Source organism: Streptopelia decaocto (genome assembly GCF_964273445.1).
Source record: "Streptopelia decaocto genome assembly, chromosome: 19".
Taxonomy (NCBI): Eukaryota; Metazoa; Chordata; class Aves; order Columbiformes; family Columbidae; genus Streptopelia; species Streptopelia decaocto.
The window spans coordinates 1,614,678-1,641,312 of NC_138674.1; the positions used below are offsets into that span (position 1 = coordinate 1,614,678).

At 52.0% G+C, this 26,635-nt stretch overlaps 2 protein-coding genes across 2 annotated transcripts in view; one reads left to right on the forward strand and one right to left on the reverse strand.

The window, feature by feature from the left end:
- Positions 1–24,526, forward strand: GNAI3 (G protein subunit alpha i3). The gene is made up of 9 exons (XM_082069342.1): positions 1–249; positions 12,040–12,082; positions 12,190–12,331; positions 13,257–13,414; positions 19,080–19,208; positions 21,751–21,880; positions 22,134–22,287; positions 23,037–23,238; positions 23,377–24,526. The coding sequence occupies exons 1-8, from the start codon at positions 132–134 to the stop codon at positions 23,225–23,227; spliced, it is 1,065 nt and encodes a 354-aa protein (XP_081925468.1). The 5' UTR covers positions 1–131; the 3' UTR covers positions 23,228–23,238; positions 23,377–24,526.
- GNAT2 (G protein subunit alpha transducin 2) overlaps positions 23,816–26,635 on the reverse strand; it is a gene marked incomplete at its 5' end in the record, with an annotated part of 7,048 nt that continues 4,228 nt past the window's right edge. Inside the window, one exon of the mRNA XM_082069343.1 lies at positions 23,816–25,948. The remainder of the gene's footprint in view (positions 25,949–26,635) is intronic.

A 26,635-nucleotide genomic window follows, 5' to 3' on the forward strand; every position in this document is an offset into this window, starting at 1 on the left:
GGGGCCACCGGATATCCGGCGCCGCCTCAGGGAGCCGCCCGGGCCGAGAGGCGCAGCCCCGCAGCGGCCCCGCTCCGCTCTCCGCCCGCTCCCGGCGGCCGGGCCGCCCGCCGGCCTTCCCCGCCGCCGCCATGGGCTGCACGCTGAGCGCCGAGGACAAAGCGGCGGTGGAGCGGAGTAAAATGATCGACCGCAACCTGCGGGAGGACGGCGAGAAGGCGGCCAAGGAGGTGAAGCTGCTGCTGCTCGGTGAGGAGGGGCCGGGGCGGGTTGGGGGGGGCGGTGAGGTGGCTCAGCGGGTGGGAGAGCCCTGCGGAGGGTCGCCGTGGGGGGGAGGGTCTCCTGGGCTCCGGAGGCGGTGAAGGCGGCAGCGGTTGGGGTGTGTGCGCCGGGGGGGGGGTTTGGGGGGGCCAAGGGAGCTTTAGTGAGGGGGTTTGGGGGGTTCCCGGCCTTAGGGTGGGGGATGGGGTGTCCCTGGGGCGTGCGGGGTTTGGGGGGTCTCTGGGGCTCGGAAGGGGCCTTGGCGCTTTCCAGGGCTCAGGGAGAATGTGAGGGGGTCCACGAGGTTGAAGGATCTTTAGCGGGAGAGCGGTGAGAGGGAGCCCGGGGAGGCGTGAGGAAGGTGAAGGGCTGGGCCGGGATCCCGACGGGAGCCCTGGGGGAGCGGTGGGGAGGGACTGGAGGGTCCCGGGGGGGCTGGGACGAGGCTGCTCTAAGTGGCAGCTCTGCCTTTGTGTCACCCGCGAGGTCCCCGACCCCAGGTACGCTCCCGTCCCTTCACCCCACCTTGTGTCCCCAGTCCCCTCCTTGGGCAGGAGGGGAGGACACCCCTGTCCTGCCCCCCCGGGGCTGAGGGGACTCTGCTGCTGTCCCAGTGTGGGGCTTTTTACCAGCCTGATGAAGCAACTGCCCTGGTTCTGGCTGAGCTGTCCCCTCCCGGCTGCTCCTGGGGACAGTCCCTCCCCGGTGGCTTCCGGCTGGGCCTCTGAGTGCAGAAGGTGCTTGTTGGGCTGGCGCAGACGTCCTTTCATCTCTGTGTTTGTGGGAAAGAGCGAAGGGAGCGCTTGTGCTTGTTCAGATACAGATGGTATCTAGTTGGGGCTTGGCTCTTAAGCTTTTTGCTCATTATGGGGTTGTGGAATTAAGCCCTTTTATCATGCAGTTGGCTGGAAATGCCCCCTGGGCACCCGTGTTTCTGGGACCAGCAGTGCCCGTGTTGGCGCGGGGCGCGGTGACCCCGCCGGGTTCCCTGCGCTGCCGCGGATCCTCTGATGGGATCTGACTGTGCGCGGGAGGCGATTTCAGTTCAGTGTAGCCGAGCTGGTTTTGCAGAGCTGCAGGCGTGTGAAACCAGTGTCGGTGTCGCTAAACCAGTGTTGTTGCTGCCCTGTTGCCATCTCAGCTGAGAAAGGAAGCGTCACTTCTCTGTGCTTGTGTTTTTCCCAGCTAAAATGCATTTGTTGGTTTTGAGAGGAGCCGAATGGAATATTTCTCTTTAGGAGAACGAGAGGTTCTCCTCAGCAGGGAAGTTTTGCCATGTTTGCTCCACGTTCAGAAGTTCTTGTGGCTGATAAGTAACTCGGGCGCAGAAGAGGCGAAAGCCGCCGGTCTCTGAAATCCCCCGGCTGCGACTGACACCGTTTCCTCACAGTGTCGTGTGGGGCGGTGGCTGCACCATCTGGGCATGTAGGTCGTTCTCTCCTGACGTCTGGGGGTTTTTTTTGGTTACGGTGACATTTTCCATCTGGGGGGAGACAGATTGAGTTTGTGAGGACCAGAACTACGGTGCCGAGTGTCTCCTGTTAGAGCAGGATGTGTTAACAAACAATTCTGCTTTCCAAGCAATCCTTGTCCTAAGATTCCCTATGTTTTTTCTCCGTTTAGCCTGGTTTTATTTGTACCCTTGCAAGGGGTGTTCTGAGCTTTGCGATCTTGTGCTCATGTAGAAAACTTCTTGGCTGCGTGTCAAGATAATCCTTTATTCGCCAGGCGTTGGTTTTGGTCTTAATAAGCAACACTTGCAAATTCTCTGGATGGAATAATTCTTCCTTCATATTTTTATATCGCAGTTGTTTCTCTCTTTGTGGTGATACTGACAAGACAGTGACGGCTCCGGGGCCAAGACTGACCTCGTCAGCAAGCGACAGAGTTGAGGGAGTTTCCACAAGTTTGTACAATAATCAGTTTTAAAGCACTACAGACCAAGGAGGCTTTTAAAAGTACAATCAGCAGCTGCCTTTTGGCCTTTGGTTAACTTTGGATGGCAGCAAAATACCCGATCGCTCCATTTCTGAGCGTGTCTGCAGGTCAGGGCTCGCGTGCGTCGTTACTCTGGAGTTCTGGCATAATTGAGCAGCGATCTGTATCTACCCTCATTTAAAAATACCAACCTATCTCGGGTCAGGTTTGCACCTGGCTGTAAGCTGCAATCTCTCAAATGTCATGGCTTTCTTGTTTTAAAAATGAGTGTAATGATTCCTGGCGATCAAAGGGAAATGCCGAAATGTGCTCTCCCCGCACGCAGCCCAGGTAACGTGCAGGTAAAGCAGAACAGTTAATTGCCACAAGAAAATTATCTGCCGTGGGAACAAACATCCTGGCAGGAAGGCACTGATGGAAAAGTTCGGGAGGGTATTTTTCCCGTTGTTTGAACAAGCATTTTCATAACACAGTATTAAATGTGTAGGATACACAGTGTCTTGTATCATTAACTGGTTGTAAGATTATGCGGTGGTTTATGTAACTCTTGCAGTACTGCTGATGCAGTGGAGTTTGGAAGAAATATATATATATATGTATAAAATCTATAAAGCCTGAAGTCCATACGCTCTTCCCCAGCTCAGTTAAAATAACTGCCCTCGTTTGGGCTTTGCAGAATTATGTAGGTTAAGAAGAGGCTCGTGCTGGTACAAGGGGTGGTGGTTCTCTCAGCTCTGGTGTTTGGACAGTTTGGTGAATCAGCGATGGACCGAAAACGGGGGGGCGGTTTGGTGTGTTTGACTTCCTCCCCTCTCCCACAAGCATCTTTTCTGGGCAAGGGAGGAAGCAGAGGAGTTTGAGGCGGTTTCAGCTGTGCGCTCCCTTCCCGGAGCCGCTGCGGTTTGGTGATCACAGGAGGTGGGTCGGATGTTTCCCTTTCACAACTCTGCACATTGAGCAACTCCTGAGCGTTTTTCTTCTGTTTTAATAAACCAAAAGTAAACCTGAGCATTGACTAGTGACTGAGCCAAGGTCGTGCCAGCCCTGCCCGTGGGATGGGATTGCTTTGTGTGCCAATGCCAGCAGCGGTTTGCAGCAACAGGTAAAGGCTTTTCACAGCATGAAACAGCCTGCAAGCGCTTGCTTGAATCCCTCAGCTAAACACTGACCCTTTTTGATCACCTTTTTGCTTTGCCCCCCTTTTTTTCCTCTTTTTTGCTCTGTTTGCCTCTCTTTCTCCCCATTTGCCCTCAGAAAAACGCGTCTCTGCAGGCACAGACACGCGGTTTCGCTGACGTCGAAACCTGTGGGGTTTTTCCAGTGGGAGACGAGCAGCCAAACTGGAGGAGGGTGCAGGAGCCTTCCTGCTTGGCCGAGGTGCCAGCCTGGATCCTCAGTGCCTTTCGGGAGCTCTGGCACATCGTGGGGAGGCTTTTGTGTGATGTTTAGTGACAAAGCTCGTTGCTGGATGCACAAAATTGTCCCGTTGCCAAATACAGTCAGTTTTGCTTCTCTGCAAATGGCATTTTTGTGGCTCTGACTGTGTGGGTACAGCCAGGGTTGAACTGTTTGTGCCTAAAACATGCCGTTATTCAGCCTGGTTTACTATTTTACCGGGTTCAGATACTCCGTGTAATTATGTTGAAGTGGTCCTGCTACTTCATGCAAAAGTAATTAAAAGCATAAGTTTGTTCTAAAATAGCCTTCATCTCCATAACTAACCAAGCAGGCTGTGAGCTCTGCCGCTCCTGGAGGCCCCAGCTTTTTGCTGAGCCTGATTTTTTCCAACCTTTTTTCCCCTCAAATTCATCAAAGCTTCCTCAGCACTGAAGCTTTAACAAGATTTTGCTCTGGTTTGCTAAAGCATAGAACCTTCTAGGGATGCAAATCGAGGCCAAGCTGTTGCAGCTCATTATAATATCATTAACCAGAAGTAGCTTTTCTCGAAGCGCAGCTGCTTTGCTGTGGGTCCCTGCGGTGGAAGGACCGTTGGGGTGTCAGACCCGGCCACTCCTCAGCTCTGGAGCTGCTTTAATGTCCCTTGAGAGGTGACACAAAGCTCTGGGGTTGGGTGTGGGTCTCCTTGTCCTGGCCCTGCAGTGGTGGCTCTGAGCGTCCTCCCCAGCGGGGCTGCAGGAGGTGACATGGGGACCCTGCGTGGGGGACCTGAGCCCTTGTCCTCTCTGACCCCTGAGCTGTGTCTGGAGCTTTTTGAGGTCCACAGTGTGGATCTTGTGACTCGTGGCCACGTGGAGGTTTTTCTCACACGCGCGGCAGCCAGGCCCAGCCACGAGCTGCCTTTTCACAAGACAGAAATGAAATATTTCAGTCCAATTAGCTTATAGGGAGCGGCTGAGGGACCTGGGCGGTTCAGCTGGAGAACAGGAGCTGAGGAGAGACCTTCTGATCTCTGAACTGCCTGAAAGGAGCTTGGAGCCAGGGGGGTTCGGGATCTGCTCCCCAGGAACAAGCGCCAGGAGCAGAGGAAACGGCCTCAAGTTGCGCCGGGGAAGTTGAGGTTGGGAAAGCTGCTCTCGATGTCCGAGACATCCCCATCTCCGTGCAGAACTGTCCGGACTGTCTGGTCACCACTCCGCAGCAGGGAATGCTCGGAGCACCTTGATAACGGGTCACATCTTCTCTCTGAAGACACGGTGCTTCTCATCTGTGTGTTCACCTTCTTGGAGGACCCAATGCATGTTCTGGTGTCAAAGCCACAGCTCACAGCAGCGTGTTCCCACCCACCGGGCTGAGAATCAAGCGCAGGATCTCTGTATCTTCTGCTTGGTTTTCAGTTCTGCCCTTTGTCCACCCAGAACGGACGCAGAGCAGGATGCTGAGGACAGTTTCTGACACGCAGCTCAGCTCCGCATGGGAGCGACGGGCTGGGGAATTGGGATTTCATCCTATCCCCCGAGAGCCCTCTGGACATGATTCAAGTTTCATTAAATTCTGAGGCAGAGCATTGAAATAACTTTTCTTGGAAGAGCAGAATGTGCTACGAAGGGGAATTTTTTAAATTAGAACATGACTTTTTAAAATTTTAAGCAACTGTAGCTGTAAAGGAATGATATTCCTCACTTTAGATACAAAAAGCGCTTGTTCCTCATGTAAGCGGGATCGAGCAACAGTGTCCTAATGGCTAAAACAGGGTTTGCATCTGAAATGACTGACAGATGCTGATTATTTATCTAGTAAACGGGGTGGCGAGACTCGGGTGATCCACAGTGTGCTCCCCGATGTGCGATCCGATGCCTGTCTCTTGTTTCTTGTTTTCTCAGTTGGTGTTTGGTAACTTCTCTGCCTCATTTAACCTTCTCTCGTTACCAGGCGGGCACTGGCTGGGTTATCTTTAAAAACAAACAACGCGCAGGATGCGAATTGTGGGGCGAGCGGGAGCTTGGCCTCCCGGGGTTTTGTGTTTTGGGGTCTCTGTCCAGCCGCGAACTCCCTCGTGTTTGAGGAATGAGCTTTTCCCCCAGCGGGGGAACTAACGGTCTGTTCCCCACGCGGTTGCTTATTTTGATAAGTGTTTTTGCCAACTCGAGACTGTTGTCCCTGCATCAGAATCTGTGGATGTTTGACTTTCTAAAAACAGGCGCATCACAAGAAGAAACTTGATACTCAGGAGACAAGGCTATTGAAAATCTTTTCCAAACTGCTCTCTTCCCACTGTTCCCTCCTTTTCCAAGTTGCTTTCTGATATAATTTCCATTTTATAGGCCTTTCTCTGGTTTATTCCACCCATGCTAGTGTCCAAGCAGACTAGAAGGTGCCTTTTGTAATCCCACATCTCTGAGAGCACCCACTGATGTGAATCCTGCCCGAGAAGGACCAGTGTTCTGCGTTATTCCGTGGCATCTGGAGGATGAACAAGCTGCTGTGAAGCACATCCAGGGTGACTGTCCCGACAGGGAAGACGTTTGCTGCGTTTGTGACACGCTGCAGCACTTCACTGGACGCCTCTCATCGCGCATCAAATTTAAATCTGAACATAAAGAACATAAAAACGAAGGTTTGAACGTAAGGAGCCGGAGGTGAGATGGGTGCCCGGGGGAGAGGTTCGTTTGATCTTCAGCCAAAAGACACATCGCAGCAGCGTGTGGCCGATCAGCGGGTGTCTCGAGCCCATGCTGCTCAACAGCAGGCGCAATTAGTTGAAAAAAACCAACCTCTCAGGAGCGGTGTTCAAAGAGCTGCGAAAACAACTGCAAACCAGGAGTCCCGGGCTGGCTCTTCGCTGAGCAAAGGGGCCTTTTCCTCAAGAGAACGAGGTGTTGGCAGCTGCTTTGGGGAAGGATTTGAACGCTCTGGTTGGGGGAGGAGGGAATTCGGGGCTTCTTTGAGTGTTTAGGATACAAGTTGCTTGTGATTGTGCAAGGAATTATATCAAAGGTAAAAAGGGATGCTGTCAAAGTTCGGGATGCCGGTGCTGTCACCCGGATGCTCCTGCACATTGGCTGTGCAGATTTTGAGTGCAAATGAGCATCCCACATAGGACCAGAGCCCTGGATTCACTGGAAGACTCGCTTATACAATCACTTCTTCAACATTTATTGTGCTCAAGGGATGACAATGGGGGAACATCAACAGTTTCTGTCTGTCTGTGGCTACAAGTGGTTGTAAACCGGTTGTCCTCTTACTCAGCCGTTCCTCTGAGTTTACACGGTCATTAAGATCTAGTGCAGCAGCCGCACAAGAAGGGGAGAAAAACCAAACTGCCTATTTTTCCTTTTTCCAGTTTCCATTTTTAATTTTATCAGGAAGAAAACTTTGACTCCTTAATGTTGTGATTGTGTGATTTAGTGCCTGTTTCTGCAACTCCTGAAGCAATTTCTTGGTGACACCGCCGGTCCCTCAGATCCGGTGTCGGTGCATTAGCAGACACCCAGCTCCGCCAGTAAAACAAGGTTAATGCCCTGACTGTTTTGAGGCAAAAAGAAAAAGGTTAGTAAAACACAACACTTGGGTGCTCAGGGGTTAATGTTCATCACTGAGACATTTACAGTTCAATGGTTTAAAGTGAATTTTTGTGGCTCGTGCAAGCAGCATTTTAAGGCATATTGAATGGCTGAATGATATATGTGAGTCTGGTTCTTTCCCTGATTTATTTTTCATATGGAGACATTATTAGATTCGTATGGAAAATAAACACAACTGCAGCATGAAGTGGCTGTGAGAAGTGGAACCGTGCAGCTCCTCGGCTGCAGAGCCCGAGAGCCGCCGAGGTGATCCCGAGGCTCGTGTTAATGATGTTTTCAAAATGGCATTCCTTAAACTAGCCTCCTTTTTCATTTTGTCCAGAGGCAACGACAACTTCAAGTGGTTCGTGCTGCAGCGTTGGCTGCTTTTCCCTCCGAGTTAAGCTTCAGTCAGCCCGTATGCCCTATTTATTGGTATAGATGTTTTTTTCCTGACGTATAGTTGTTCTTGTAAAAGCACAAGTGCCAGGCTAAGCTGTCCTGCTTCCTGTTGACTTTTCTAACAATAACTGCATTTTTGAGGCCCGGTAGTATGACACCACTCATTTCTCTCGTGTGTTTTCCTCTTTTGCTGATTCCCAGCACAGCTCTTGCTGCGTTTGATTCTGTGGCTCTTCGAACCCCTCTTGGCCTCATGATATCCAAGAGCTTTCCAGGGGGGTATTGAAATAAAAAGCTCTGGACAAGGGGGGATAGGAGGAATGTTGGCGGGGGTGGCAGCTTGTTCTTGCTCAGAAACACCCGTGCAGGAAGGTGGGGACGTCAGGATTAGAATTCAGCGTGATGAGGTTGGAAACCAGGAGGGAAGCGGCAAAGAGAAGGAGGATCTGATGGTTCAACCTTCCAGAAACAAAAGCAGGAGGGCAGGGCTGTGGGAAACTCAAAGGGGAAGTATTTGCATGTGCTTGGCCGGGTGGGTTGTTGGATAAATGTTGACAAAAGGAAACATCTGTTTTATCAGGGAGATAACATCCATTGGGGCTTTTGATGGGTTGAGGAGCTCCTGCTCCATCCTTGCGATGGTTCCTCTCGTATTTTAGGGGCTGGACTCCTCACAGCTGCTTTTTGGGTTGATTTGGCCCCTTTTTAGTGTCTCAGAGGGGAGATGGTTCGTTTTTTGGGGTTTGCAGGTGGGCTGTGAGCACAGCCAGGCGGTTCAGCCGCGCTCGGCCTCAGCACCAGAGGCTCAGGTCGGCTCTGCAACTCAGCCCCGCAGCTTCCGCTCTTCAAGTGAAACATCTGGGCTTATTCCTGAGCTGTTTAAGAGGGAATATTGGAAACACCGAGAAATTCCCGTGGATTTCGGAGGTCAGCAGGGGCTGAGGCATCATCCCGCCTCAGGAACGGTCTGGCAAAGCTCCTGCTGAGGTCTGAAAGCCGCTCAGGGCTGTTGCTGTAGTTACAAGCTGTGCACGCTCTGCTCTGGAGGCTGGAATTCAGCAACACATCACTTCGCTAATTCTTGTGTTCCTCGCTTGTGCGTTAATGGATATTCCAGGTGCATCTCTGCTGTGTCTCTAGTAAGAATTTGTGTCAGCAGTGACCTCCTTTCTCTTCAGGAACTTTCAGATGCCGCGGGGCTTTTCTCCTTAATTGGGGGAGGAATTCCCCACCCGAAGTACAGTTTCACGCAGTTTTGATACAGCTTTAGAAGAAGAGATTGTACCTTTGGAAGCAGCGAGCTGGATGCTGTTGTCTGGAAGACGTGCATGGACCTCACCCTGCCCTCCTTGCTTCCCAAGGAGGATGAGTTAAGAAGTGACTGGTTTAAAATCAAACATTTTATCCAGCGTGTAATTGCTTAGACCTGTAATTCCCAGTCTAAGCTGGGTTTTGGTTGCTTGCTTCTTGCTCCCTTCCCTGTAATCTCCGGCGTGTGGAGTTGCTTGGCTTCCCATCTCCTACAGGAACACCCGCGGCTTCCCCGGGGTGATAATTTCCCTTTTATTGTCCGCACGGCTCTCCCAGCACCAACATGGTCTGAAAGCTGCTCAGGTTCCCTCCTACAGAGGGGAAAGGGACCCGTCTGCTGCCCAGCTCACCCCACTTGGGCTGTTATTTGGGGGGTGGAGGAGCTGTGGTCGCAGATGAGCTGCTCTTGGTGTGCAGGCAGAGCTGGGGCAGACAGAGCTTCTTCGCTGCTAATTGTAGAAAAGAGAAGTTAAGGCTTCTGAAGCCATTTTTCCATGGAGTTACAACATCCGCGCTTAGGTCAGCCTCGGTTCCTGGTGACGAAACGTGCTCCCTGTGCTCATGGGAGCACAAAGGGAAGCTTTGCTGTTATTTTACAGTGAGAAACATCCCAGTAACGCTCCGACTTTCATATTTTTTGAACCCAGTAAGTTGTGGTGTCATGTTTTGTGATCTTCAAGCTCTTTCCAGCTCCCCGTCTGGTCCCTGCCGGCGATCCCGGAGGCCGCAGTCCGTAAGAATTCCAGTGTAATTCTATCCACTTGCACTCATCTTAATTTCTAATGTGCAGCATCAGTTTTCTGTAGGTTGGAGCAATGTTTCAGTAGCATTTAAATTCCTGCTCTTTTTTCCTCTACTAAAGGTACTTACTTGACTGAAGGCTTAAGCCACCCTGGAAGTGTAAACACCACGGATTGGTGTAAATGAAGCTGCAGGGAACAAAGGGTGCGGATTAAAAGCTGTTTACTGAGTAGGTCCAACATGGGTCTCTGTGTGCAAACCCTTTCCAGCCACTGCAGCGAGCCGGAGAAAGGAGAAGAGCAGCTTGTGCCGTGTGTACATCTGCAAATATTTAGAGAAGTTTCAAAGGACAGAAGTGAGACCTGGAGATGTCCAAGGTGGAAAATAAAACGTGAATGATTGTGGACCTTGTTTGCAGGGGTGGGGGATAAGATAAAAGTAAAGGCACAAAGCGAGAGGAGCCCCTGGAAAAGCGTTATGCTGTGTGGGAGGATGTAGTACAGGTGGCTCAGAATAGATACGGGCAGCGTTAATGCTGCTTTTTTGGAGCAGTTGAGATGAGACGGTGCCTGATGTCGCCGTCGCATCCACAAGCAGCTGCCACCCCAGCGGGAGCTCCCGGCAAATGGTTCTGGAGCTGCGGGGCAGACGTTTCTAAATGGGAGTTTAATGAGGTACCTTGTCTGGATGACTCTTGCAGGAGCAGAGAGCGAGTCTGGGAGAGAACCCGGAATATCAGGAAAAACCCCTTTGGGAATAACGTCCCAGAGGAGGCGACTTGTCCTCATTGCTGTGGCTGCTGCAGGAGCCAAATCGGGGTTGTGTGTTGGTCAGGAGGGAGCTTTAGAGGGTTTGGGTCGTTATTTCCTACCTGTGGAGTATTAGGAGGGTGAGTAACCTCTAAGAGCGTGATTGCTGCTCTTCTAGAGCTGCCGCTGAAGTGTGCGGGGGCTGGAAACGAGAAGGGAAGGAGTTAAAGGAATATGGTTTGAATTAGTGTTGTATAACCGACTTGGCTGTGTTGTCATGGCATAATTGTAGCTGATATTGTTTTGTCAGTCAAATGACAGGTAGTACAAGTTCAGCGCTGCCTGCTGCAGCTAGCAGATTATTTTAAGATAATCTAAGGAGGAAATGACAGCAAATACGACGATGAGAAGTGAAAGCCAGAGAGGTTACATTCAAAAGCCTCTTCTAAACTCCTGCTGTTGGGCCTCTGGGCTGAGAAAACGCTGGTTTGGGCCAGTGGAGTGTTCACATTGCAGCGACTTAACACCGGGGTTGTGGAGGGTGGCTGTGGAAAGTCCAAACTGTGGGCAGGTTTCTGTGCTGTTGGTGATGCCGGCGTGGCTGAGCACCACAGGTCTGAGATTTCAGTGGGAAATGTCCTGTGGCAAAGGCTCGTTTCCGAGCTAATCCTGCGGGTCTCTTCATCCTCCCCTTCCCAGAGTAATAACCCTCGTATTGTGGGAAGTGACAGAGAACGGAGCGTGTTAATAAGTGAGCGTTTGCCATGCGTGCGCTGTGGGTGGCTGATGGGTGTGCCGGGGTGAGTCTCTCCCAGCTGTGGGTTCCAGCAGGAACCCTGGTCCCTCATCTTCCTCCTGCTGATTCACAGACGCCTCAGTTGCCGCTTCAAGTCTAGACAGGTATCTGCTTTGAATTTTGCCGGAGCTTTTTACAAGGTACCCAGCACAGGAGCGATATCGGGGTGCTCACCGCTACGCTAAACTTGCACCTCGTCTTTCCACTGTAGAAAAGCACGTTAGTTTGAAAGATGATGGGTGGTATTTGGCCAACTTTGTGCTCAGCAGAGAAGGACATTCGGTGTTCCTGCTCTGACACAGTAACGTTTTTCTGGGCTTGAATATCTTAAGGTGCTTCACCTGGATCTGCAAGAGCAATTTGCACGTGCTTTTGAGCTCCGTGCTGCGCCTGCTTCCCTCCCGCCGCACAGCACGTGAGGTGGCTTCCAAATCAGGTGTTCTGGGTGGAAATGCTCCAGGATCTGCAGTTGCACCCACCTGGTTATTGAAGGCTCAGGCTTTTCTCTCACAGCCCAGTCGCAGCGCAGCCGATGCTGCGCGGAGCTGTGGGGCTGCCTTGGAGGGTGGTCGTTGAGCTGGAAGAGAGGGCCGGGAGAATGTCTGTTGATGAATGTGTGTCTGATCAATCCTCGCCCTGGTTTCCAGAGCGGCCTCCCAGGTGTCACAGCCTCAGTGATCACGAAACGTAGTCTGGAAATGCAGAAACTCTAGGTTGTGTTCTTTTTCTTCTTTAGCAGATGAATGCACAGTAAGCATCAGCATCTGTAAGTCAAACCTGGGAAGTACCTGTGGATGTGCTCCTCAGCCCTCCCTGTCACCAGCAGCAATGCACAATTCTGCTTTTCCTTTTACTAACTGGAATATTCTTTGCTTTTCAGGTGCTGGGGAGTCTGGGAAAAGCACCATTGTGAAGCAGATGAAGTAAGTGGGAGCGCAGGCGTGTAAACCGCGGTTTGTGCGAGCTGAAATACGCGATTGGCGGGCCCTCCTGGTTTGGCTCAGGCAGTGACACGTTGGTTTCCTTCCAGGATTATTCATGAGGACGGCTACTCGGAGGAGGAATGCAAACAGTATAAAGTGGTTGTCTACAGCAATACTATCCAGTCCATCATCGCCATCATAAGAGCCATGGGAAGGCTAAAGATAGACTTTGGGGAAGTTGCCAGAGCCGTAAGTATTTCACTTATTCCCCTTAGTCTGAGTCTGTGCTGTGAATTGTGTCACTGAATCCTGGAAACTCAGTCCACAACACTCCCAGTGGAAATGTGATTTGTTACAGGATACAATAGCGAAAGACCTTTGATAAACTGTAATGTGTTACTGGTATAAAGCGTCAAGTATTTTACTGAGGTTACGGGTAAGAACCATCAGTGGTTTGAATGCTCAAAAAATAAAAGTAATCCCCAAACCTTTATCTAAACTATTGGAATTTTTAAGAGAATTCTCAGTTTTGGTTTAAACTGCTCGACATCAATCCTCTCTAGTGGTTCACAGCATTGTGCCAGCTAATTTTTAAGCTGAGCCAAATAACTCTTAATAATTTTTACTACTCATACCTGCCCTATTAGTTTTTTGGGGGTCTGAGGCCCCACTTCCCTCCCCCCCCCAATTCTGCTGATTCCTTGGGCTGTTACCAGCGTTCAGCACTTCAGGGTGGCAGAAGTTGAAGCTTTCCCTTGTTGCCATGCTGCATGGCACTATAATAGAGGTTTAAAAACTGCAATTTATCATTTGGTTCATCAGTCTATAGCAGCACATGGATGTTCTTCCCTTTCCTCTGAAATGTGGGTTATCGAATGTTCACGTTTCTGCGCGTTGGTCCCTGCGGCGCTGGGGTGAGCACAGCGCCCTGTGCCATCCGCCATCAGCGCGTCACCCCACCGCTGGAGCTTCTTACCCAGAACTAACCTTTCTGACCACAGGAGAAAACTACCTTGATGATTTGGGGGAGAAGAGCAGCAAAGAGAGGGAACCACGGTTCCTCAGAGCGGCTGCCGCAGCCCCGGGGGTTGTTCTGATGTTGAGCCTCGCTGTAATTTGTGAAGGTATAAATGGGCATCGGTGCTAACAGGCTTTGGTTTCCTGTTTCCTGCAGGACGATGCCCGCCAGCTGTTCGTGCTCGCGGGCAGCGCGGAGGAAGGCGTGATGACCGCCGAGCTGGCCGGCGTCATTAAACGGTTGTGGAGGGACGGCGGGGTGCAGGCCTGCTTCAGCAGATCCAGAGAGTACCAGCTCAACGACTCCGCCTCCTAGTAAGAACCGTTTACCAGCCCTGGGCTTTCCGGAGCTGAGCGAGTGCAGTTCAGAAAGGGCCGGGGTGACAAAACGTGGTGCTTGAGTGGCAAGGGGTGGACAAAAACCCTCGGGGTGACTTTGTGCCTTAGCTCAGCAGAATCAGTGTTACTGTTTGTCCTCCCTGTATGTAGTATTGAAAAACAAACAACCAAACCCTCATTCCTTGTTTTGTGCTGAGCTGAATTTGCCAAACTGTTTTTAGTGGAAGAATAACTCCCCAGCTGGCATGAAGGTGCCTTGTCGCAGCAGGTGACCCACTCTGTCTCCTTCCTTATCCCCACACGCAGGAGTCGCACCTCCTGAAAATGAGCCCGCGTTGAACTCCCAGGTTTGTGACGAGCAACAGTTTCCAGTGGTGGGATCTCCTGATGCTGGCAGATCAATATTCAGAGTTTTTCCCTGAACGGCTCTTGCTCTGTTCCTGTGCCTGTCAGTAAACCTGCTTATTGTGCCGCTTTTCAAATGCACACAGTTGGGAAGTTACGACTAGATAAATAGGCTGCTGCTGGCTGGTTAACAAGAATTTTGACTAAATGCCTCATTTATTTCCAAGAGGCAGGTTAGTGCATGGAGGGAAACTATTTCTTTTAATGAGCAAAACAGTTGTTGCTTTTTTTTTTCCCTCTTTCACGTGCTTGAGCTCTAGAACAAATACTTGACCCTCCAAAAGGATGGGGTTGGGTTCAGCGTGCCTCCCCATGTCCAGCTCAGCACTTAACCATTTAACCGAATTTTAAGCCTTTGGAAAACTAGTTTGGAAGTGCATTATAAAGAAGCCTTAGATATGTCACAGCTCGGCTGCCACAGGCTCTGTCTGCACGGAGCATTTTTTAGCTGGAAAAGATGGAATTTTTCAGGATTGGTATCACCTTGGTGGAATGTCCTGGGTTACGATCGGGGCGAGCTGACATCCGAGCTTTCTCAGGTTTGTGCGTGCAAGGAGGAAACTGCACATCCAAAGGGAGAAGGAAGAGATGAGGAGGGGGTGAACGAGGGGATAATTTAATGAAAAGATGTGGAGAAGAGAAGGGAAGTGTAAGGACTTTTTGAGCAGAGGATTTAGGGCAGAAGGTATAAGTGGTTCTGGAGGAGGAAGCTAAAATGTGGGATTTTGGCTTTGTGGTCTCGGTGGTCAGCGTTGAAAGAGGAGATGGGAGAGAAAGCGGGGCAGAAACGGCTCAGAAACAGCACCTTGGGGAGAGAGGGCAGAAATATTCTTTAGCAGGTGCCCACTTGACCCAACTGCTTTCCAGAGACTGGAGTTTGGAATGTTCCTCTTGTTCCTGAATACCTGCAACCCCCTCACGCCCAGTTCTGGTACTGGCGTGTGTGGGAACAGCTCTGGGACCGGTGTCAGCCCCACAATGACCCGCGTGGCGTTTCCCTGATCGGCGCATCAGAGGATCTTGCTTCCTGTCCCGAGACCACAGGAAATTGCACTAGAGCAGCTTTATTTTGCATCGGTAGCCGAGCAGCTCGGCTCTGAGGAAGCGCTGCCCGCGGGTTCCTTCAGCGCGGAGCACGACCGCACCGTTCAGAGCCTGTTTTTTCCTGCAGGATCCCAGTCTTGCCCAGAACGAGCCGCCCAGATGAGCATTCAGGCAGTATCTTATTTTTCTCCACTCAGCATGTGGCTCCTGACCTGCCTTATCTTCTGCAATTACCCAATTAGTTCCACGCTTAAAAGATAGATTATTTTGCAATCCCTTCTTGTGCTGGTGGGCACGGAGGTGCTTTTGTGCATAATTCTCTTGGGGGAATTTACTTTTACCAGTGCTGCTACAAGCCAGGATGCGGTGATATTTCTTTTACTTGCTTTATCGCAACTTCCCATTTCTCTTCACCTCTGTAGATCAGTGTTCCCATCTGGAGTCAATGCCGTGGAGAAGTGTTTCAGGCCTTTGTGCACGATTCTTGGTGTAACAGCTACAGAGCAGAGTTTGGTGGCCTGGCTGTGGGTGCTGAGGCTGCTGCTGCCTCGTGCATCCTCGGTGACCCCCGTCCGACACTTGGAAATGTCGGCAGGCACACACAGTATCTCAAACGTTGTGCTTTCTGCTCTCGCTGCTCTTCCCGAAGCTCCTGCAGGCACCAGTCTGCAGATCCTGTAGGTAATTAACTGCAGTCTCACAGGCAATTAGCACAGTTCCTGATCAACCGCTCTCCATTCTGGCACATCTTGTCTTGTTCCCAGGTGGCAGTTTTGGCCTGAATTCCCTGACATGACGCTGGATAAAACCTACATTGTGGGGGTTTTTTATTGTTATTTTTCCTCCTCTTTGCTTCCAAGCCCGAGCCTGCAGCGCATCGTATCGTACCGTCCTCCTGCTGCCCTTTCGCGATTCCCCTGGAGCAGCGGCACCTCGGGACCACAGCTCAGGGTTGGGAACGAGCTTTTTCATCAGCTGCAGGCGTGGGTCTGGCTTTGCTGGCCCAAACGAGCGTTCAAATCGATCGATGTAGTGCAGAACGTTCCCTTTTCCCACAGATCCCGCTCTGCTACCTTTGTTTAATCTGCCAAAATCCAGCTAAACACGAGAGCAGGCAGGAGGGAGACTTCTGCAAAAGAAATGCATTTCATCAATGTGTTTCATCAGGTCTTTGCCTGTTTTCTTCTTGGCTGGAGGTGATGAACGGTGCGAGCTCTCAGCCTGTGCAGGAACAAGATTTTTTGCATTTTCAGGCTGCATGGATGGGAGTGATAAATTTTTCTTCCAAGCCTGGAGTTTGGCTGCAAATACGAACCCATTCGGGTACCAAACCTGCGTCTTCCTGCCCTCGCGTCCCCTCTCGCGGCTTTTGTTTGCTGCTGTGCCTCGGGCAGGGTGGTCACGGCCCCTCCTCCCCGCTCCCGGAGCCCAGGCTGCCGTAACCACTCAGAATAAACGCTTTGTATGAATCTTTCAGAGCTTTCAGAGCCATTTGTGGCCTTGAAAGCATTCTTCCCGCCGCTAAAAGGAAACACAGCCGAATTGTTAGGAAAATAACCATCCCGGGGTTTGCGTGAGCATGTGGAGGAGGGGAAATGCGTTATCTTCACCCACCGAACGCTGTTGGGTTCAGAACGTCCCTCTTGGTTCGTCTTGGAGCGGCGTGAGCGGAGCTGGGCTGGTTTCTCATCGCACCGGAGCTGCAGATTCTCGCACACGCAGACATTGAAGCGGTGCCAGCGCGGGCGGGATGCGCTGGGGAGGCTTGGGGGGCCACTAAAGCAAACACGAGTCGCGCTGTGGGCTTTTGGTCAGCGCTTTTCACTCCAGCCCTCGTGTGGAGGGTGGGAAAAGAAGGGAAACAAAACAAAACTTGTCCTTTTGCAAGCTTGTGTGTGCAGGGTGGTGGTGAAGCATGAGAAATAGCTCTGTAAACACAGGGATCCGAGGTGCGGAACTAGTGTGGCAACCTCAGCGAAAGGATTCAAACTGCGTGGGATGGAGAAAATTAGTGTAAGAAAGATTCAGTAAGGTTTATGTTTTCAGTTCCCGAAACAATATTTGTGAGGAACGTGGTCAAACTTTGAGACAGGAGCAGGTTGTGGGTTATGAGTTGCTCAAAACCATGAGCGTCAGATGGTGCTTTTCCTGTTGACATCTTCACCAGCTCAGGGTGCTCAGAGCCCCGTCCAGCCTGGCCTGGGATGTCTCCAGGGATGGTTCATCCACCACCTCTCTGGCCAACCTGGGCCAGGCTCTCACCACCCTCAGGGCCAACAATTTAATCCTCAGGTCCAGCCTGAATCTCCCTCCTTTAGTTTAAAACCACCACCCCTTGTCCTGTCGCAACAGCCCTTGGTTCTGTTGGGTGGGCACAGCTGGTTCCTCTGCCCGCAAAGCCAACTGCATCCCGCAGGGTGAGGATGGTGATGATGATGGCTGGAAGATGCTGTCTGCTCACACACTTGTGTGGCTCTTCTGCTCCCGAGAAATCCCTTGTGCTGGATCTTGCAGCTGCTTAAGCATTTCTGTGGGATCTGGTATTTATTTGCCCTTTGAGTCCGCCTGGAATTAATCTGGCAAAGCTTATTTTTCTGCAGGCGGCTTGCGGGGAGAGCGCTGCTTAATCTGCTCCCCTGATTGACGAGCACTCTGCGATTCCTTTGGTGGGAGTTGCCCGGCTCCCTTCACTCCTCGCTGCCCATCTCAAAAGCCTTTAAGTAGGAATTAATACCAGTTTCAGTGCCCAGGCTGCTGATGCGGAACGCTGGCAATTGGGAGCAGATGCTTTACAGCTTCGGCTTGTACATTTGTCACTCCGGTGATGCCGGGCGGCTCTGTGACCCGGACCTGCTGGGATTTGCTGGGTCGGTTCTTAAGCAGCACTTCATCAGCTTCTGAACCACCATATCCCAGTAAAACCCACTGGTGGGAAAGCGAGAGGGGAAAAAATCTGGGTGTGTTATTTCCTCAGCAGAAATATTTCATAACAAGCCTAATGAGGGTAAGTACCTCCCAAATTCTGTTTTACTGAGCTGAAACTAACGCCAATCCTAAGTCTGAGTTTTGGGTGCTGCGTTTTTAGTTGAAGAGCCATTCACAAACCTGTCATCCTGCTAAATGCAAGAGAGGAATGAGGGGAGTTGGCCCTTTCTGGACTAAAAGCTCTCGCAGATCCCAGCTTTGAGGAACGGGCCCCGCGGGGCCAGGCGAGCACGGGCAGGAGCCCACTGGGTTCTTCTGGGCTTCGCAAAATAGGTCGGTGCTCTGCAAATACACCAGCAGTCGTGGCCAGAGATGCTGGCGCTGATGGAGGGAGGAGGAAGATGTTGATCAGTTGGTGATGAAGGCGAGTGGACATTTGGGGCTCCTGGCGCAGCTTTCAAGTGGATGGGCCCTGGTTGAGAAGGGATCCATGATAATGCTGGTGGGGAGTGTAAAGCCGTTGTGCCACTAAAATCTCAGTCACACGGTGCTTTATTGATGAAAAACCGCTCCTGATGAAGACGTGGCCATAGGTGCTGGAGGTTACGCTGGAGCGATCGTCGTCTCCTCGACGGGTGCGGGAGCCATTGCCTTCCCCTTAGCAGGAGAAGTGAATTGGGAGGTGTTGCTGGCTGGAGCGGGATTGCTGGCAATGATAGAGACCTCTTGTTTCCGTGCCTGACTTCAAAGGGGCTCTGGGCGCGTTGCCTCGATGCTGCGGAGAAACAGCGTTAGGGTGGTGTTGGTTTGCTCTCGCTCAAGGAGGCGAATGTTTGGGGGGTAATTCTTAAGGCTTAATTCTTTCCTCCTGGTTCATTTGATGTCTCCTTGCCCTTTAAAAGCGAGCCGCTGGATTTATTGCCTTGTGCTTTGATGCGAAAGACCTTGACTGCCTTGAATTGCCCCAAGAGATCCCAGCCTTGGCACGGCTTCTGCAGCAGCAGCACTTCTCCTGTGAGCTGCTTATCAGGCCTCCCTCCCCAGCACCCGCTGCAAGGTCAGCTGGGGAGGGGTCAAAAGAAGACAAAACCCATGAAAATCAGCCCCGGGATAGACCCAAGGGGGGGTTTCACTGTGTCTTTGAGGTCTGCACTATGTGAAGATGATGAATAAATGCCGTGTTGACTTTCTTCTGCAGTTTATAAAAGATTCATGGCGAGTGAGCAGACTAAAAAAAGCTCTTCTTGTGTTGTCTCTTCTGGTTTAGTTACCTAAATGACTTGGATAGAATATCCCAGCCGACCTATATTCCGACTCAGCAGGACGTTCTGCGGACCAGAGTTAAAACCACGGGCATCGTGGAGACTCACTTCACCTTCAAGGACCTGTACTTCAAGTAAGTGACGGGCGGCGCTGGTCCCCGCGGCCGCGGTGGCTCCGGCAGGTCCCACTGCGCTGGGCCGCGTCTGGCCCTGGTGTCACTGTCCTCCTCGCCTCCGTTACGCTCCCTCTCTCCTGCCGTTGCTCACTGGAGATACCGGTTTGACTTTTCTTTGCCTTCTTTTGTTCTTTTCAGCTGCTTTTATGTTGGAATCGCAGACACAGGTACTGACTGCTTGCTTACAGGATCCAAAAATATATATATATATATATACTAAAAGGACACTGACTCCTGGGTTTTGAGTTTGAATTTAACCCTTTCCATGGAAGTGGGAGATGAGAGCTCTCCCGCATGCTGCTCTTGCCAGGCTGCAGGTGATGGTGCCGAGTGACACAAAGCGCAATAGGGACTGGTGGCCTCAGTGTGACACTGCGGGTACGGGACACGCGTGTCCGCACGGCCATCAGCCTGGTCTGGGCAGTGTCCCCTTGTGTCCCTAACCCAGCTCCTCTAACCTCCGTAGACAGCTGTGGTTTAGTTTGCTCCCCGCTCCCCATCTGCTGCTATAGAGAATCCTCGCTTTGGGTCCCCACGCGCTCCCCACAAACAGCCCGGAGCCCTACGGCTGGGAACTCGTGTCCCGTGATGTGGGTGTAGGGACAAGCAGCACCCGTATCTTGAGCCAGTTCCCTTCTGTGGCAACGGCTTCAAGTCTTTGTTGCTCAGAGCTTGGAAATAAGCATTTGTTTGCTTATTTTGAGCTTGTGTTTGAAAGAGCTGTAACAATCCAAGTGTTGCTTATAAAATATGACTTGTTTGCACGCTTTTTTTTGGGAGAACAGTAGCATTTTGGCTTCTGAACTGTCTTAAGAATTGTTTTAACAAAAAAGCCTGAACACCGTGCATCACCGAGCTGTTTACGTGGCTTCTGGTGCGTCCGGGGAGAACTCGTGTGCTGTCGTGATGTGTTAGGATTAGCGTTCCCAGCCGCGGCGTGCGCCGCTCTGCTGAAAATCATCACGTCTGACGAGGGGAGGAGAGAGTGGATTCCGTTTAATCATTATAACCCGTATTTTTGAGGCGAAACGGCTGAGCGCTCGGTCGTGCCTCCCTGATGCAAAGAGGGAATCGCTCCTTCCCGAAGCTGCCTGGAGTCATTGATCATGTGTGGAGCCCGAGACACGAGATGTCTCGTCTCGGAGGGATTTGCTCCACAAAGGAAAGCATTAATACATCTTAAAGCCCCGAGCTGCCATCTCTCCCGTGACAGAAGCCTTGATGTTAAATCTCAGACATTAATAACAGGCTGAGGCAGCCTCAGTGCCACCGTGAGTCGAATTTGGATTAGTTTGGCGAAGCTGAGTTGTCGAGGATGCTGTTCCTTCCCAGATCCCTCCGCGCAGGAACAGCGAACGGTACAAGCTCAGTAAACAGCCTGTATCCTCGCTGAGATTTTCATCTTCCCTCCTGTGGTCCACGGGGACGATTTACCTTAAATAGATTGGAGTGAGCTGAACAGCACTTCTGTGCCTTGTTTGCTGTCGTTAAATGGCATTGCTTTTGGCTCAACCTGGGCAGTTCCTCTCTTGTCTGCTCTGATAACAAATCAATATTTATGATTTTCATAGCTCTCGGGTATTGACTTGTATCTGGCTTGATTTAATTAAGTCGCAGTCCCTCAGAACATCCTGGGCAATCCTGCTTCTCTTCAAAATACTTTGCTATCTAAGACACTTGCATCTCTTTTTTATAGACAGAAATCCTGTAAGCAGCTCTGCAACCTTTAAACTACAGTTGCTCCCAGATTGTTGGGGTTTTTTTAATACGTGAATGTGTTTCTTAACCCCATGAATTTTTAGCTGGCTCACAGTGCGGAGCAGCAGGTAGCGTGTGGCGGGTAGTCCTGTGTGAGCCGTGGTGTCACTTAACTGGAAGGGCTGACGGGGAGTAGGTGTTTGGAGTCCAGTCAGGCGAATGGGCTGTTGCTAAGGAAATAGGAGACAGAGAACAAAACAAGCGTGGCCTGGTGAATCAGCGCACTGCTGCAGAGCCGCGTACGTAACACCTCGTTCTTCCTGCTGAAAAGGATTTTAAATAATAGAATCATTTTGGTTGGAAAAGACCTTCAAGATCGAGTCCATCCACGTCCTGAGAACCTCACGTCTGTCTGTCCAACCCTCCAGGGATGGTGACTCCAGCACTGCCCTGGGCAGCCTGTTCCAATGCCCCACAGCCCCTTCTGGGCAGAAATCTTCCCCAGTGTCCAACCTCAGCCTCCTTCTCCTCCTTCCCCAGCTCCGTTCCCTTCTCTAACTCGCTCCAGCTCCTCAAGATCTTTCTTGTCGCGAGGGGCCCAAAACTGAGCCCAGGATTCGAGGTTTGGCCTCCGCAGTGCCCAGCACAGGGATCCCGTGGGCTGGCGGTTGTGACTGTGCTCGTGTCCCTGTTGTCCCCTGGACCCCGTGTGTTTAGAAGTCCTTAGCTGAGCCTCCTCCATCCCCATGGCCGGGGAGGGACGTCTCCGCAGCTTCTGAGATGGTTCTTCTCCCTCTCCCAGGATGTTTGACGTCGGTGGCCAACGGTCGGAGCGGAAGAAATGGATCCACTGCTTCGAGGGGGTGACGGCCATTATCTTCTGTGTGGCCCTCAGCGATTACGACCTTGTCTTGGCTGAGGACGAGGAAATGGTACGTTATGGTGGAGCTACCAGCATGTGGCACCACAAAGGGAGGAGGGAGCAAGTGCCAATGTGTCCTGTGTGGGGGTGGGCACGGTTCTGGCTGTGAGAATGAGCACCCCCTGTGGTATATTTCCCCAGAAACTGATAGACATCATGAGTAAATGGTATTTTCTCCAGACCCCAGTTACAGGGAGGTTGTCCCCGTGTCCACCCCTGACTACTCCACAATGATGCATCGTCCTTCTCCTGTTATTTTTCAGAACCGGATGCACGAGAGCATGAAGCTGTTTGACAGCATCTGTAACAACAAGTGGTTTACGGACACATCGATCATCCTCTTCTTGAACAAGAAAGACCTGTTTGAGGAAAAGATTAAGAAAAGCCCGCTCACGATCTGCTACCCGGAGTACACGGGTGAGCTCGGGCTGGGGAAACTGTTTCATTCGCTACCAGGGCCAGGGATGAGTCAGTCCAAGAGAACTTACAAGCTTATCTTATTGCCTTAATTCTGTCTCTTGGGCCGTCCAGTTAGCTGACAGCTCATTTATCAGCAGAGATGCACTCGTGGGTGTGTGGGGTTCACAGCACCCGCTCTCCGTGTGTTTTATGGCCCGGAGTACGAATAGCAAAGTATTGCGCTCCAGCAAATCGAGGTCACTCTGCATTTTCCACACATTACTGGGACAACACCTTCATTTAACTTCCATTTTAGAGGCTGTGAACCTTATCCACATCCTCGTCCGCTTGTCTGCTCTGCTGTGTCTGTGTTTTGGCAACGGCCTCTGCTGCCCGTCCCTGCACAGACATGGTGCTTCACCTCGGCGCCGCTCCAGGCATTTACATTTATTCTTTAAACGTCCCTTCCCAACCTGCTTGTTCCGTTGTCACTCTCCTGCTGTAACCACGTGTCTCTTGCATGAGGTGTCACCGTAGCCAGCGCACAATGTTCCCTTCCAGCCCCTCTGGACCAGGGTCACGGCAGCGAGTGACTCGTCCAAGGTCACTGAGCAGGAGCTGGGAATAGACCTGAGATTTACCAGAAGGGGTTAACGGTGGATTTGGAGCTGGATAAGGCAGATGGTTGCAAGCAGCTTAATGTGGACTTAAAAGATCTCTGTACCGTGAACTGCTGGCCAAAGCGAGGGATCTTCTGTCTTTTTCAGGCTCCAACACGTACGAGGAGGCGGCGGCGTACATCCAGTGCCAGTTCGAGGACCTGAACCGGAGGAAAGACACCAAGGAGATCTACACGCACTTCACCTGCGCCACCGACACCAAGAACGTGCAGTTCGTGTTTGACGCCGTGACGGACGTCATCATCAAAAACAACCTGAAGGAGTGCGGGCTCTACTGAGCGGGAAGGAGGTGACGCCGCGCCCTCTGTGCCGCGTCGGTGCCGGTGACGCCGCGCCCTCTGTGCCGCGTCGGTGCCGGTGACGCCGCGCCCTCTGTGCCGCGTCGGTGCCGCCTTCCCCTCGCTAACTCTCGCTCTTCTCCCCGCAGGTTTTCCGATGCGGCGTTTAGAGAAGCGGGGTCTCTGCTGCCCGGTGGGGACGGCGGCGAGCGTGACCGGGACCAGGGTCGCCAACAGCATGCGGAAACCGTCGCATTCTTTAGCACAATCTTCTGTATTAGGGACCTTTATTTTTTGTTTTCTTGATATGGGATGTTGAAGTTTAGGTCGAGACGGGACAACTGTTAGTGTGAGTAGATCCTCCTGGCGTCGTTCGCATGGCGTGATCTCCAGTGTGTACAGCTCTTGTGAAGGGGAGGTGCTGGATTCCAGACCTTTCGATATGTAGCTTTCTCTCTTTTTCTTCGGTTAACAAGCCACCACTAGTCTGGTTTTGACGTTGTTTGTTTATTTTTTTTCCATCAAGAAAACTATAACTTTACTAAAATTTTATTTCTTTATTTGCAAACAAATGTTGTTTTAAAAATAAAAAACAAACAAACAAACAAATCACTTAACTATGCACATGTGACCAGATCATGCAGAAGTATTCCTCTTAGCAGGAACTCTTGGTTTTTAACACTTGGTATGGTCAGGATTTAATATTTCTGCAACTACTTAAAGGATCCTTCGAGCTTTTGACGATCGCTTGGGCTTCTTCTGCCGTGTCGTTTGTCGCCGTCCTGCTCCCGTACGCCTTCGGAAGAAGCTCCTGCAGCAGGATCAGCGAGGGCTTTTTAGCTTATGGTTGGGGTGAACTTGGTTTACGCCGGTATCCAAATCCAGATTTGTTCTGGGTAAAATCGAGTCAACTTTGCGGTGAGCGCATCCATCGGAGAGATGAGATGGGATGGGATGGACCCCGCTGCGCCGGAGCTGCTCAAACCAACCGCTGGAGGTTCTTGTGCGTTTTCCAGCCGAAGCCGGTGGGCGGTTTTGCGAAGGGTTGCACCTCGTTCTGCATTTACCAAGGGCCTTTTCTGTTCCCAGCCTCCTCAGCTGTATTGTCGCGCATGCCTTTACTTTGTATATGTGGTGCCAAATCCCCGTTTGCCGGCGTTTTTACCGTAGTGCCGTTCCTAACCGGCCCGTACATTCCTTTGCCGAACCGTTGCACCCCGACTCTTTCTCCCCGGTTTGTCATGTGTACAGTTTCAATCTGTTCTAGTTGTTGGCAGTATTAAAAATGGTGAGTAAACAGTTTAGCCTTCTCTCTAGTTTATTCCTAACTCTTTTTCCCGCTTGTTGGAGAAGGGAAACGCTGGATGGGAAATGGGTTTAATTACTGGGACGGGGAGGGTTCTTTGTGCTTTATCGTACACGACTGTCGGTTCTGCTCGCAAAGGTTCGGGTTGCTCATCAGAATTATTCGAAGATGGTTCATTTAGTGCTTGTTTATAGCACAACTCTCATTGCCTGGTGGGCAAACGGCCGCTCTGGGTGCGGCTGTTACGTGATGTGGATGTAAAACGGTTTGAAAACACCGGCTGAGAGATACAGGGTGAAAATGGGGGTGCTGGACGGGGCCGCCCCAGCAGCTGCCAAAAGCGCTGGAAACCGCAGCTCTGACCCCCCAACAATTCCCTCCGAGCAGCCTGGAGGTTTTTCTCACAGCCTTTTCAATGAATTCCTAAAAACCTGCCCCAAAATGGGGTTGTGATCCCGCCGGGTGCTGGAGCTGGGCCGGAGGAGGGAGGGTTTGGCGGGGTGGCACTTGTCCCTCTGTCCCTCAGAGCCACCGGCTGACGTCGGTGGGAGATCCGCGTGTGCGCAGAGCGAATGCAGAGAAGGTAAAACCCTGTGATCTGAGCTCCCGGGTGCGGGAAACCGGGATTGGGAACAGCGGGGAGACACGGAGGAGCGCAGCGGGAGGAACGAGCGACACGCGCGTCATGCGGATGTGTTTATTTGGTTTTCCTACAGCGCAGCGAAGCCGCGCGGCCGAGGGGACGCGGGCCGGGGCTACAGCGGAGTTATTTACAGACGGCGAAGAGCAAACGCAGCTCTAAGTAGCGGAATGGAAATCTTTCGAGTCACCATTTCCTCTTTATCAGGCCCGTTCCTCTGCCGCAGCCGCGATTGTCACCCAAACCCGCTCCTGCCCGCGCTCCACCAGCCCCACATCCCCGTTGCTCGGGGGGCGATTCCCTCAAGCCTCAGGGCACAAAAACCCCAAGGGCTGAGGTTGGTTCCCCGGCCTCCGCCTTCCCCAGAAACTCCCGATTTGGTTAATTCAGCTTCGATAAAAGGGAATAAAGCAGCGGGGGGGCGGGCAGCTCCCGTCCCCGCCTCCCGCAGGCGCGACGCTGCGGTGGTGGGAGCGCGATGCTTGACATGAATCTTTCCAGCTGCCATGCTCTTTGGTGTCAAACCGACCCCTGGATGCTGCGCAGAGCAGAGGCTTCGTTCTTCTTGCTTTTAAAAAAAAAGAGGAAATGGCCACGAAAGGGAAGTTCGGCTCCAGCCCCTTCCTATCCCGGGGGGTTCGGTTGGGCAGGTTGTAGAAAAAGTGAGGTGTGGGTAACTGGTGTTTCTTTGTGGTGAATCCCTTGGCTCTGCTCAGCAGAACGGCGGTGAGAACGGCGGTGAGAACGGCGGTGAGAACAGCGCGACCCCTCCTCTCTGGCGGGGAGACAGAACACAGCAGGGTTAATGGTTCTGAGCGGCGGCGCTGAGCCGGATTGGCAGAGGTGACTTTTCATCGCACCGCACGGGGACAACAAATCAGTTTAAATGCGAACATCCCACAGGTTGGAGCCCCTTCATTGAACCTTTATTAGGCGTGGAAAGGCCAGGGGAGCCCCGTGTCCCCCCGGGGTGTTGCTGGGGTGCTTCCCAGTCTGGGGAACAACCTCCCAACCCAGTTACAAACTGGGGCGCACCAGCGACTGTGCTGTGGCCACAGGAGGTTCTGGGATCAAACGCTTTGGTGTCGCTGGGGCGCGTGATTTGGGCTCTAATCTGCTGTTTTCAGCGCTCCCCGCGTGCGAAGGAGCCCGAGAAAACGAGTTCAGAATAACAACGAGCCTGAGCCCCCCCCCGGCTTTGGGAGGACGATGGGGAAGGGAACAGACCCCCCCGAGCTCTGCATGGGAACCTTGACCTTCCCACAGGGCTGGGGGGTCCCCAAACCCCCCCAGGAGACAGTGACAGGGCTGGGGGGGTCCCCAAACCCCCCCAGGAGACAGTGACAGGGCTGTGGGGTCCCCAAATGCCCCCCAGGAGACAGTGACAGGGCTGTGGGGTCCCCAAATACCCCCCAGGCCCTGACTGGTCCCAGTGCATCCTCCCCTCCCCAATTTCCAGCCT